Genomic DNA, 12,309 nt, shown 5'->3' with positions numbered 1-12,309 from the left:
TCTTTTGCTAAGAAGTCAGGTGTTAAGACATGCTTGCCTTTATGTAAGCTGTGGATGACTGAATATCATCCTGCTACCTATGTGAGGTAACAGCCTGTGGAGAGGTTACCACCTGTCAGTGAGCCTGAGGAAGACTCTTGCTTTTCAGGGAGACCAATGGCAACTACACAACCTCCTCTATAGCAGTTTGTATTTACTTCTTGTACAGCTCCAGGTCTTCTTGCTCTTCAGAAAATGGGATACTCAAGCTCTTCATCTGTAATGTTGCATGTGTTTCCACAGTTTGTTAGATTAAGTAGACTTGTTGCTGTGGGGAAAGTTTGCTGTTGTTGTTGGCTGAGGATTGCCATCCTACCCTGCAATCTTTTCTGACAGGATTATTGTAACAGCAGTTTTTAGAAAACATGTTTAATTCCCTGCATATGAGTTGTTACCTTTCAGGTGTCATCTCTGGTTTGCCATGGTCTTGCATGTATATCATATCTACAGTTGTCAATCTTTCAACAGTGGTGTGCAACTTTATTCAAACTATTCCAGGGAATTTGTGACTGGATGAAAGCTTCATCCACTGTGAGGAAGTCATAACTGACTTTTATGTATATTATGTATAACATACTTCTATGTATTAAGTCTGTTTATGGCTGGAAATAAATTTGCTTGTTCTGGAAGTTGTGATCTGCTAAAAAAAACTGGGGATCTCTCCTCATGCTCTGGGACAGAAATCAGACAGTTTGAGAAAGCGAGATCCAAACAGCCTACAGCCTTGGGCAGTGGCATCTCTGCAGTCCTTTAAGTTCAGTTTCAGGATTCAACCACTCTGTTTTTAAAGATTACAGGGCTCTAAATCATTGTACTGGCACTTTATGACTTGCAGCAGTAGGTTGGATGGCTGCATGGCACAGCGTAGGGGGGTGTGGGCAGGGTATAAAGCCTTTAATGCTAGCTTGACCTTTGAAAGGAGGAGAAAGAGGCCACCTCCCTCTGCACAGCTTGCTTTCTACCATGGCCTGCTTCTCACAGTTGCCTCCTGCTGTTGAGAGCAAAGGGGGCTGGAACCATCCTGTGAGGCAGTTTCATCTCCCCTTGATAGCCTGGCACTTCTCCCAGTCCTGTGCAGGGCACATGCAGCACTATGTAGAGATGTCTGGCACAATTCTATATCTGGTTTGTGAGCGTACAATTATCTGTCAGTTTAGTAGAAACAACAGCTTCCAGTTTGTTATGGCAATGTTCTGACAAGACTGCTGAAGTGTCAGACTGATCTTACTGACCCCTTGCTCCCTTGGCTTGTTTTTCGTGTGTTATTCAAGCAGGATATTGCTTGTGTGTAACTATAATAGCCTTAGTGTTTTTTTAAAAAAGGCTAAGTTCACGCCACTTGATAAGAAAATAGTTAAATGTGTCTACATACAGACAGGAACCTCTTGTCTATGCTTGGTGGAACTGGACCTATATGAATCGATAAGATATTTAATTAGTCTTCACAAAATATGCCATGAAATGTAAACAGATGCATCCCTACTTAACAGAAAGCCCTGTAATTGGGAAGTGCAGCATTTAGGATTAGGCCATTCCTCAAAGGGAGACTGACATACAGCTCTCCTTCTTATACAAAGAGGGAAGCTCAAAGACAAAAAGGAACAGGGAGTAATACAGAGGGTGTGTTTTTAGTGGTTTGTGGCTTTTTTTTAAGTCATTTGGGTGATAAGGTTGGCAGCAGTTCCCTAACTGTCATAAAGAAATACAGTAACTTGCTCTAAAGATGATCTACAAATCTGTAACACTTAACTGAAACAAAGCTGTAACAAACAATCCTGAGTTATATCCACATGGTCATTTTGTCAGTTCAGATTAAACAGTTAAAGTTATTTATTAACTGCTTCGGAGACTTAACTATCTAGTTTTGAAAAGGGTAACCTTCAGTAATATCACAGAAGTTGTAGCTTATGCTGGTGTTGTAATAGCAGTGCCATTTTCAGCTTCAATCAATTGCACTTATGCTCTTACCTTGCCCTGGGCTCTTAGGCAAGTGTTTGACAAAATCCCTAAAAATTGCTTATGATGCTGTTTTTCTGTTCCCCTGACCAAAAAAAAAAAAAAAACCTTTAAAAATGCTTCACCATTTTTGCCAATCAGTAAATTGCTGCTGCCACCTTAGTTGCAGAGAGAAGACAAATGACTGGAGCCATTGTTCTATTGTATATGTGTTAGATAAGAGTACTTTTGGGCATGTACCATAGAGAGTGGAAAATGGAGATTTGTGGAAATCTGTCTTTAAGTCACTGTAAGACATCATGAAAGAAAACTGCTTTCTTAACATGTTAAGTATAAATTTGCAATTAGGAATTTAATACAAACAGCATTATGAATATTTTAGTAGAAATTGAACTATCATGTCAGCTGAATCACCTGATTCCTCTGCAGCAGTGAACACATTACAAGGAAAGTATGTGTTAATTGGCATGTATTGACAAAAGTGTCACAAAAAAATTGAAGTTATTTGTCCCTTTGCAAATTGATAAAAAAGCATAATACAGAAATCTATGCATACACAGCATAAGACTTTTACAGGTAAGACATTTGTACATCCATTTAACCTCTGGTGATCCACTCATTCAGCCTTGACAAGTCAGGAGAATTCTGACTTTTCTACTTTCCATTTTCAGCACTGAACATTCGCTCCTAGAAAGAGAGAAGTGAACAAATAAGTGGCAGTTTGGGAACTGTGCTGTGCTTTAGTAATGCAAGTTAAGTCACTGTTAAGTAGTTGTCAGTCAACAAGTGCCTAGATGACATAATTAGTGTATTCTTACCCCCCAAAGCACAAAACTCAGTTAATCCCATCTAAAAGACTTGTCCTACACTGACAAAACTTTTACATGTCCTAGCTATACTCATATCTGTGCTTGGTGCCCCCTACAAGGAACACAAGCATGTACTATTTCTAACTCACTCTCTGAAGATTATTGATGTTAACTGTCAGTGATACCAGTCTAGAATTAGACTTTTAATTTAGCAAGTAGTGTTATTTTGATTAGCTGCTACTCTAAACACCGCCGTAGGCCTAAAAAAGAGGTGTGTCTATATACACCTGGCATGAATATAAACTTCACTGCATCTCAAAAATAAAAAGTTCATTCCATGGAGGTGTCCAGTCTGCTAACTGCCTGTCCTACATAACATGTACTACCTGTACAAAACTTGATCAGGCTTGCTGACACATTCCTAGTCTTCTGTCATACCACAAGCAATTGAGGGTTAGCTGCAGTACTTGAAGGAACATGAGAGGTGGAAAGAGGCAGCATGACATAGCACCTACCTTTAACATTGTCTCCAACTTTATTGCATCTGCAGCAAATTTCCTGATCCCATCAGAGAGTTTTTCCACAGCCATTTGGTCTTCATTATGGTGCCAGCGGAATGCTTTCTCATCCAGGTGGATCTTCTCAAGATCACATGCCTGAGCTGCACAAGGGAAATTCAAAAAGAAACAAAATTGTATTATCAGATTGCTATCAAAAACCACAGGTATCTCAAAGTTCTGTCCATTGACAACTGCTGAAAAGTTTCAAGTACTACTTTCAATGAGACTTGCTGCATGAGCACACTTTGGGCTGAAAAACTGACAGTGTTACAGAATCACAGAATCACAGAATTTTCTAGGTTGGAAGAGACCTCAAGGTCATCGAGTCCAACCTCCAACCTAACGCTAACAGCCCTCCACTAAACCATATCCCTAAGCTCTACATCTAAACGTCTTTTGAAGACTTCCAAGGATGGTGACTCCACCACTTCCCTGGGCAGCCTGTTCCAATGCCTCACAACCCTTTCAGTGAAGAAGTTCTTCCTAACATCTAGCCTAAAACTCCCCTGGCTCAACTTAAACCCATTCCCCCTCGTCCTGTCACCAGGCACGTGGGAGAACAGGCCAACCCCCACCTCGCTACAGCCTCCCTTGAGGTACCTAAAAAGAGCGATAAGGTCACCCCTGAGCCTCCTCTTCTCCAGGCTGAACAAGCCCAGCTCCCTCAGCCGCTCCTCGTAGGACTTGTTCTCCAGGCCCCTCACCAGCTTCGTTGCCCTTCTCTGGACCCGCTCAAGCACCTCGATGTCCTTCTTGTAGCGAGGGGCCCAAAACTGAACACAGTACTCGAGGTGCGGCCTCACCAGAGCTGAGTACAGGGGGACGATCACCTCCCTAGCCCTGCTGGTCACGCTGTTCCTAATACAAGCCAGGATGCCGTTGGCCTTCTTGGCCACCTGAGCACACTGCTGGCTCATATTCAGCCGACTGTCCACCATCACTCCCAGGTCCTTCTCTGCCTGGCAGCTCTCCAACCATTCCTCTCCCAGCCTGTAGCTCTGCTTGGGGTTATTGCGCCCCAGGTGCAGGACCCGGCACTTGGCCTTGTTAAACTTCCTACACTGTGTTCCTACACTGTGTTCTGAAAAAGTGTTATACAGAAATCAGTCTCCCTTAAAACACAATGTTCATAGGTATGCTGTTATCTTGTATCTGCTTCTGAATGGTACAGTACTTTCAGGCCTATTATCAAGAATTATGCAATGGTCCTACCACAGCAAGATATTCTAAGCAAATATGCTGAACAATTAAGGCTTTGATTATTTGGCAAGCACCTAACAAAAGCTCAATTGATAACGTGCCTACAAGCTAGCTAGCACCCTGTAAGCAGCAACCCATGACAACAACTCTGCAAATCTCATCATCTGGGTTGAGAAGAAATGTTTAAGTAAGGCAATGGAGAAGCAAAAGCAATGGGAACATACACGCAGAACTACTGTGGCCTAATATCAGTAGAAAAATTATTCTTGCATATTACTTCATTTCTAAAGTTTCTGTAGGAAAAAAAATCTTTCAGCATGCCTAGAGCTAACAATTATCTGATACAGTATCAGCGTAATGATTAAACCCTGTTTGGCATCTCTGTTAACAATCAGTAAAAAATCATCCCAAATATATGAAGTTCCTTCTTCTCTCCCTGTCCTTTCAGGGGAAGGTGCTCAAAACCCATCTTAATTCCAGTTAGCATACTCAGACCCAAGACCCTAAGGACCTATGTATAAGCAGTGGTGGTAGTACAGTAATGTGACCCCTTTGGGGAAGGGTCAACTTTCAGTCTTAAAACAGAGTGGAAACTGGCAGCGTAGAGCTGAGGGGAAACACATGCTCTTAATGCTCAAGAAGACAGGGAGTCAAAGCAAGCCTATATTATGTAGAAGTAGACTTACCATCTTTAACGCTGAGCGTGGGAGTTAGCTTGACATGCTCTTTGCTGAGCTCTGCCAAAAGCTTGGGTGAAATAGTCAGATAGTCACAGCCTGTAAGCGCTTTTATTTCTCCCGTATTTCGAAATGAAGCACCCATCACAATAGTTTTGTAGCCAAACTTTTTATAGTAGTTATAGATCTTAGTGACACTCTTCACTCCTAAAGAAGAAAAATTAGTAGTTTTCAGAATAATTCATTTGAGGCACAAATGATTATTTAGAACACCTTGAAAACCATTTGTTTCACAAGGGGATTTTTAGAAATAAACTGCAGTTCAAAGGAGGAGCTTTTTGGGGGGGTGGGGAGCTTACCTGGATCCTCTGAAGGTTCATAGGCTTTCTTATCTCCATTTGCAACATACCAATCCAGGATGCGTCCTACAAATGGGGAAATCAGAGTAACCCCAGCTTCAGCACAGGCAACTGCCTGGGCAAAGGAGAACAGCAAGGTCATGTTGCAGTGAATCCCATACTCTGCTTCCAGAACCCTGCAGACATAGGCAGGCTTAAATGGCATTTTCCTCACCTAATAAACTTAGATTCTAGCAATGTTAGTAGGTTAAACTATTGATTTATTGACTTTATAAACTGTACCACATCTCTAATTAAGCTTTAAAGTGTAAAGGTAGCAAAACAAATGTTTTGCACTACCCGTGATCTATTCAATAGTGTTCCCTAAACCAAATGCAGATGACTTAACACAACATTTCAGGAAACTGTTTACAAATGGCCCAGCCCTTGTATGAACAAACTTTTCCTAATTCAGCAGAAAGCTTCAGTATAGCACCACACTTGCTAGCTGTATCCCTGGCAACAAGTTTCCTGGTGCAGTGCTTTCAAAACAATACTTTGTTTTATGTGTAGAACGTGTTTAAGTGTCCAAACAGCCAGAAGCATACTATGAATCAGCATACCAGGAACAGAAGTACTTACTTGCCAGCCTGGATTCCTTCCCATGTTGAAGAGAGCTTTATGAGAATCCGATCTTTACCAATTCCTGCTTCCTTATAAAGGTCGATAAGACGCCGGGCCCTCTGAATCATTCCTTCCTTATCAAAGGACAACCTTTGGAACAAGAGTAGGACTTCTTAAGTTTTATTAAAAAAAAACTCTCCAAAAGAAACAACATTCAGAACCACTGTACTACATTAACAGAATTTATGTACTAGTAGCAGGTTTTTCTTCTCAGAGATACTTCCTTGACTGTCAAGTAGCAGTGACACAGCACTGCTACTGTTTAATTTGGAGAATCCGGAGCTCAACATAACTTTCTCTGAGAAAGTTATATTTTCCTCAAGTTTTTCCATAATGAATATAGAAGCTGAGCCTTAGAAGTGACTTCACAAGGAGCACATAGACAAATCCTAAACAAGTCACTAAATAAACTGCTACAGCAAATCTCTTGGAAAATTGAGGACTATCACACAGAAGAGAATGAGCAAAGTTCTACGTATGTTAGAAGCATGGGGTTTCCCTTGACTAACAACCAGAAGGAGGACAACAAAGATCAGATCTCTACATTACTTGTTCTTAGGAAGTTTTGTCACCAAGTTATAACAAAGTCCTGATCAAGCAAATGAACTGCAATTCATTGTCTAAATATTAACAACACAAGCTCCTGGTGCTCCTGGTACTCCTGTATCAGTGAACTGCCCAGTCAAGATCATATTTCTTCAGCTCACATCATCCCTTTTTGTAGGCACAAATATACAGGGTAACCCAGAGGAAAGAGAGCAAACCTTGCATCTACTTCCGTGGACACGCGGCCAGGTATCCTCTTCAATATTTCAGCTCCAAATAATACAAAAAGTTTGTCACAAGCATTTTGTATTTGCTCATCTTCTGACCTAAAAAACATGAAGAACAAAATCATTTTTTATGGGGGAGGGTAGCATGTTCAGTACTTGCCACTGATTTCAAGATCAAATTTCACAGTCTGTTTAACATTCAAATAACCACTTCTGCTCTGCTCCATGTTTGTTCTGCTCTCTGTGTACCACCAATAATATTAGCCTTCAGACACTATTTCCTATTATGCTGTCAACTCAGGAATGTTTTCTGGAGCAGTCCTAGAAGGCTATATGAGAACGGAGATAAACTGATATATGAGAATGGAGATAAACTGAACCTTGTAACAAGCAGCTTTTCTTTAGGGTTGAGGCTTTCTGGTACAGGAGATAAACCTACAAGCACGCAGGGGGAAAAGCCCTAGTACGTTGCTAGTAGTACTAAACACTACTTGCAGAAATGAAGTGTCTTAAATATAGACCTACACGGGGGAGGTGAACAACATTTTTCTTACCCTCCAAGTTTTTTTCCGTATGCAACTGCATCATCCACAAGTTTCTGGTAAGCTGGCATCTGAGCTGCAGCTAGTATCAGAGATGGGTTCGTGGTGGCATCTAGGGGCTTGTACTCATCAATTGCTAGGGAAACAAAAAGAGCTCATTTAAAATATTAAAAGGATTTTGCTCAGATATGTAAAGATGAAAACACTTATGGTTGTAGGGTAGTTGTACTCGTGACAGGTCAGACTAGTGTATGGTGATGTTCAAATATCACTGCCTGAATGTTGGCTTGCATCAGAAGTACTGCTATGAGGCTAACAGCACTGCAGCAATACAACAGAGCAAAGCTTACTCACTACTTCAGGCATTACCCAAAAGAAATAAACTTGTAGAAATGACAGATGAAAAGAAGTGATACTAGACCTTCATGTCATATTCACCATCATAGCTGAATTCCATAGCTGAATTTACTGGGAAAGTAAAGACAAAGAAATCTCTTCCCTTTTAGGGCTAGGCATTTGGGGTTTTGTTTGTCTACAGCTGTTAGAGCAAGAGAAAAAGAAAAATTCATTTGTCAAAAAAATGTTAGTGTCTTTTAGCATTTTAAAACTTCAAGTAGTTACAGGTGGTTTTTTTTTTTTTGTCAGGTCTTATAAGTTCCTTATACTGCCAGGCTGCCTTTTGTATGTAAGACGTTTGTATGTTTGGCTTATCCTAATCCCTGGACTACACCTATTTCAGGTGGCAGCAGTTGTTTACCAAAGCAGGCTGTGACTGTGCATTGTCAGGCCCTAATCAGAGCTGAGCTGCCCAGCATGCTGGGTCTGACTCAGCAAACGGGTCAGTGCCTCTGCAGGCCCTTCGGTGACTGCTGCTTACAAGCCCCAGAAAGTCAACCAGAGCTAATGCAGCTGAATGTCCAGAACAACAAAATATTATCAGCTCCTTTTCCTCTGCATTTCTGCATGGGGATTAAAACACAAGTTAATAGAATATGACAGTTTTTGTAGAGATAGAAGAAAAATATATATATATATATATTTTTTTTTTATAACGTCCCCATGGGCAACAATTGTGATCCTGGAGCAAGTTCATGCCATATAAACACAGCTTTCAAAAAACACTTTAATTCACAGGGATGCTGCTCAGAATAAAGTGGTGCATTTAGAAAACCATGTTCTGAAGCAGATGCACAATTTTAGAAAAGTGTATTTTTGACAGCTTATTACACTTCTACAGCATTGCAGCAGTTAAAAGAATGTTATGGGTTTCTGGCAAGATGCATAAAGTAATCTCATTAAGCCTGTCACCCATCCTAAACAGGACAATTAAGCATGTCAGGCAAGAAGGCTAGGTAGGTATTCCAGTGGATGTTGAGGAGGTACTGGTAATGATACAGTTATTCAGTATTTTCCAGATGCCGGTTCAATGTGAGGGTAGTGTGGCTGATGGAAATGTTGCAGAAAAAGTGGTCTTGTGGCAAGCAGCCTGTATTTCAGCTGCCCAGTACAAGCTTTTGCAAGTGTTTTGCACTTGAGACTGGTGTGCCACTGTGAGCACAAGGAAAACTGTGCAAGAGTAAGCATAGGCTGGTGTGGCTTGCTTAAAACTGCAAAGTTATTGCAGCTGCTACTGAATCAAACCACCACTTGCTGCAGATATAAGTGAGGTCGGCAGTTGGTCTCTTGCTTTGCGATCTGTTCAAACGAGCCTCTTTTCTTACACAGTGCCATACAGACACATTTATCTAAGATCTTTGCAATTATGTTAGCAACAGCTGCACTTTAATTAGCAGCAGCGTTTAAGCTGAACAGGGAGGGAGCCATATGTCACCCGAAGCCTTGTTTGCACAGTAAGGAAGATCCACAGGTGACAACAGGCAGTCAGAGATCAACTGCAAAAGCATTTCAAGGAGCAAGTTAAAACTTTCCAGCAGGCAGCTCTCAGCCTGCTTACTGCCACCAACTCCCCCCTGCTGTCACAAGGATTCTTCATGATGCTTTTCTGAAGCCAGGACAATGCCTTAAGTTCATCTCATTTCACCACACGCTGGTCTTTACCCAGGCTTGTTGCTACTCCAGGGCAGGTAAACCTGACGAGGCTCAAGCTGTCACTTACTGTTCCTGACTGCCTTCATTTCATCTGGACAAAGGCGTGTGAGTGCCCTGCGCCCTTCAGGTGCTGCAGTTGTCTGTGGTGCCAGTCAGGAAGGAAAATAACATTTCCCTGTAACGTTTCGCTGCAGGATGAGGCAGGTTGGAGGCAGACGGCTGCCTCAGGAGGGGCGGCAGGGCAGGACTTGGCCCTGTGAGACCCTCAGGGAGCTGCTGGGCCGGGCTGCGGTGTGAGGGCGCCTCCTCGCCAGATAACGAACGCCAAAAACTAACCCTCTTGCATTATTTTATTGCCTCACGGCTGCTTTGCTTCCGCCTTCTGAAGAAGGGCAAAAACAAAAAAAAAAAACACACCACCACCACCCAACCGCACACAGCGGCTATCGGAGGAACTCCCCCCGCCTGTTAATTAGCAGCGAGCCCCTGCAGACCGCCTGTTAATTACAATAAGCCCCAGCGGATTGCCAAGGGGCTGCACCCGGCGGCTCCCGGGAGCCGGGGTCTCGAACCCGCGACCCTGGGGGCGGCGGGGCAGCGCACCCGGTGGGGGGCAGCGCGCTCCCAGCCCCCCCCCCACCCCGCCGAGATGGTTCGCTCCCCCTCCGCCGCTCGCCCCCTCGGCCGGGCGCGTCCATTCTGCGCCACGGGGGGGGTGTTTAAGAGCCGCCGCCCGCCCCGCCGCTTTTTTTCCCCCTCCACCCTCACCGTTGAAATCCCCGGTGTCGGCCACCACCGTGGTGTGGTGCTTGAGCTGGTCCAGCGCCGACTCCATCTTCTGCCGCTTCACGGGGGACACCGACATTGTCCGTGGGGCGGGGGGGGGCTGGCGCCGGCCTTTAAGGGAGCTGCGTGCCCGGAGGGGAGCCGGCCTGCGCGCGCACCCGCCGCTCGCGCCCGACACCCGCGGCCTCGGCTCCCGGGGAGAGGTGGAGCCGCCCGCCCGGCCCTCCGCCAATCCCGTCTCGAGGGGGGGAGCACTGAGCCAATCAGAAGCGCGGTGACAAGACGGGCGGCGGCCAGCAAGAGGGAAGGAGGGGCGAAGGGAGGGAGGAAGCTTCTGATTGGCTGCTTTCGCGGCTCGGGAGGGCGGGAGCTCGTCACCTTGGCGACGGGGGATGCGGCTGCCCTGGGCGTGAGGCGCCCTGTGGGCGCCCTGTGTCCCCCGTGTGTCCCCCGTGTCACAAAATCACCTGGGCTGGGAGAGACCTCCAAGAGCCCCCAGTCCAACTCTGCCCTGACGCTAACCAGCCCTCGACTAAACCATGTCACTGAGCTCTACGTCTACACGTCTTTTAAAGAGCTCCGGGGATGGTGACTCCACCACTTCCCTGGGCAGCCCATTCCAATGCCTCACAGCCCTTTCAGAAAAGAAGTTCTTCCTAATATCCAACCTAAACCCCCGCTGGCGCAAAGTTCTCTGTGTTCAACTTTGGGCCCCTCACTACAAGGTGATAGGGCTAGTGATAGGGCTAGAGGGAATGGCCTCAAGTTGCGCCAGGGGAGGTTCAGGTTGGAAAAGAGGAGACATTTCTGCTCAGAAAGAGCAGTCAGGCACTGGGACAGGTTGCCCAGGGAGGTGGTGGTGTCACCATCCCTGGGGGTGTTTAAGGAGAGGTTGGACGTGTTGCTTAGGGCCATGGTTTAGTGGGTGACATTGGTAGTAGGGTGATGGTTGGACCAGATGGTCTTGAAGGACTTCTCCAGCCTCAATGATTCTATGATTCTCCTCAGGCACCTGCAGCTCTTCATGCGCCTCAGCTCCATTCAAGCTCTGGAGAAGGTGATCCTCTGCGCCAGCCATTTAAAAGCCCTGTTAGCACAGTTGCGCTTCAGAAATAGGGAATGGGACTTGGCTGCAGTTGTTGCAGAAGCTGCCACTTGGCCTTCAGACAGAGACAATTTGGATCGTGGTGTTCCCTTCATTTTGTCTTGCATTGTTTCAGTTGTGGAAGCTGTGACAGTAATTTCCCTTTCTGATATACAGGCACATGCTTTTCTAGAAACCTCACACGCTTTGTGCAACCCGGAGAGAGGACAATGGAAAGAAGCATTAGTTTTAAGTCTGCTTTGAATTCTATGACTGTAGGAAACATATTCTCATTGTCTCCAGGGTCCTTGCCAAGACTTGCAAACCTTGAAGGTCTCTGCTGTATATCCCTTTCCTTCTCTTTGTTCCTGGCCCTCCATTAGCTGTCATTGACCACAGTTGGGCATTTTTATCTTGTCAGTGCAAAATGTGGTCTTGGACACTACCTGTTTGTGTGAGTACTGTTATTCTGCCTCAGTTGCTTGTTCCAGAGGTAACAGATTTTTGTTACTCAGCATGCCAAGAAAGGGGATGTTTTGGATTCAGCTGGTAACTTTCCCACTGTTTGATTGTTATCATATGTGGAATTTTTACCTAGCACTATTTTTAGACGTGAATGATTATCAAGGCCATAACACCCTTTCTTTGAATGGCAGTTCCCAAGAAAAGAAAGGAAACGTGCTGTTTCAGATATTCTGCTGTGTATCTGAGCAGACTCACAGCAACAAGTCATTAATAAAAGCCAACCCTTAACAACAGTTTTTAGTCCTGTTGCTTTCTTTTATATCCAAAAGAAAGAGACAGAGATGGAG

The 12,309-nt window shown here is 44.5% G+C and overlaps 1 protein-coding gene across 1 annotated transcript; it reads right to left on the bottom strand.

The window, feature by feature from the left end:
- Positions 1-2,321: 2,321 nt before the first annotated feature.
- Positions 2,322-10,590, bottom strand: TALDO1 (transaldolase 1). The gene is made up of 8 exons (XM_082760584.1): positions 10,396-10,590; positions 7,591-7,714; positions 7,028-7,135; positions 6,222-6,353; positions 5,601-5,776; positions 5,251-5,448; positions 3,320-3,465; positions 2,322-2,682 (listed from the first exon to the last, which is right to left on the bottom strand). The coding sequence occupies exons 1-8, from the start codon at positions 10,490-10,492 to the stop codon at positions 2,650-2,652; spliced, it is 1,014 nt and encodes a 337-aa protein (XP_082616710.1). The 5' UTR covers positions 10,493-10,590; the 3' UTR covers positions 2,322-2,649.
- Between the last annotated feature and the right edge of the window lie 1,719 nt (positions 10,591-12,309).

This window comes from Aythya marila (genome assembly GCF_965140915.1).
Source record: "Aythya marila genome assembly, chromosome: 5".
NCBI lineage: Eukaryota > Metazoa > Chordata > Aves > Anseriformes > Anatidae > Aythya > Aythya marila.
This window is presented reverse-complemented; position numbering and strand designations above follow the sequence as displayed.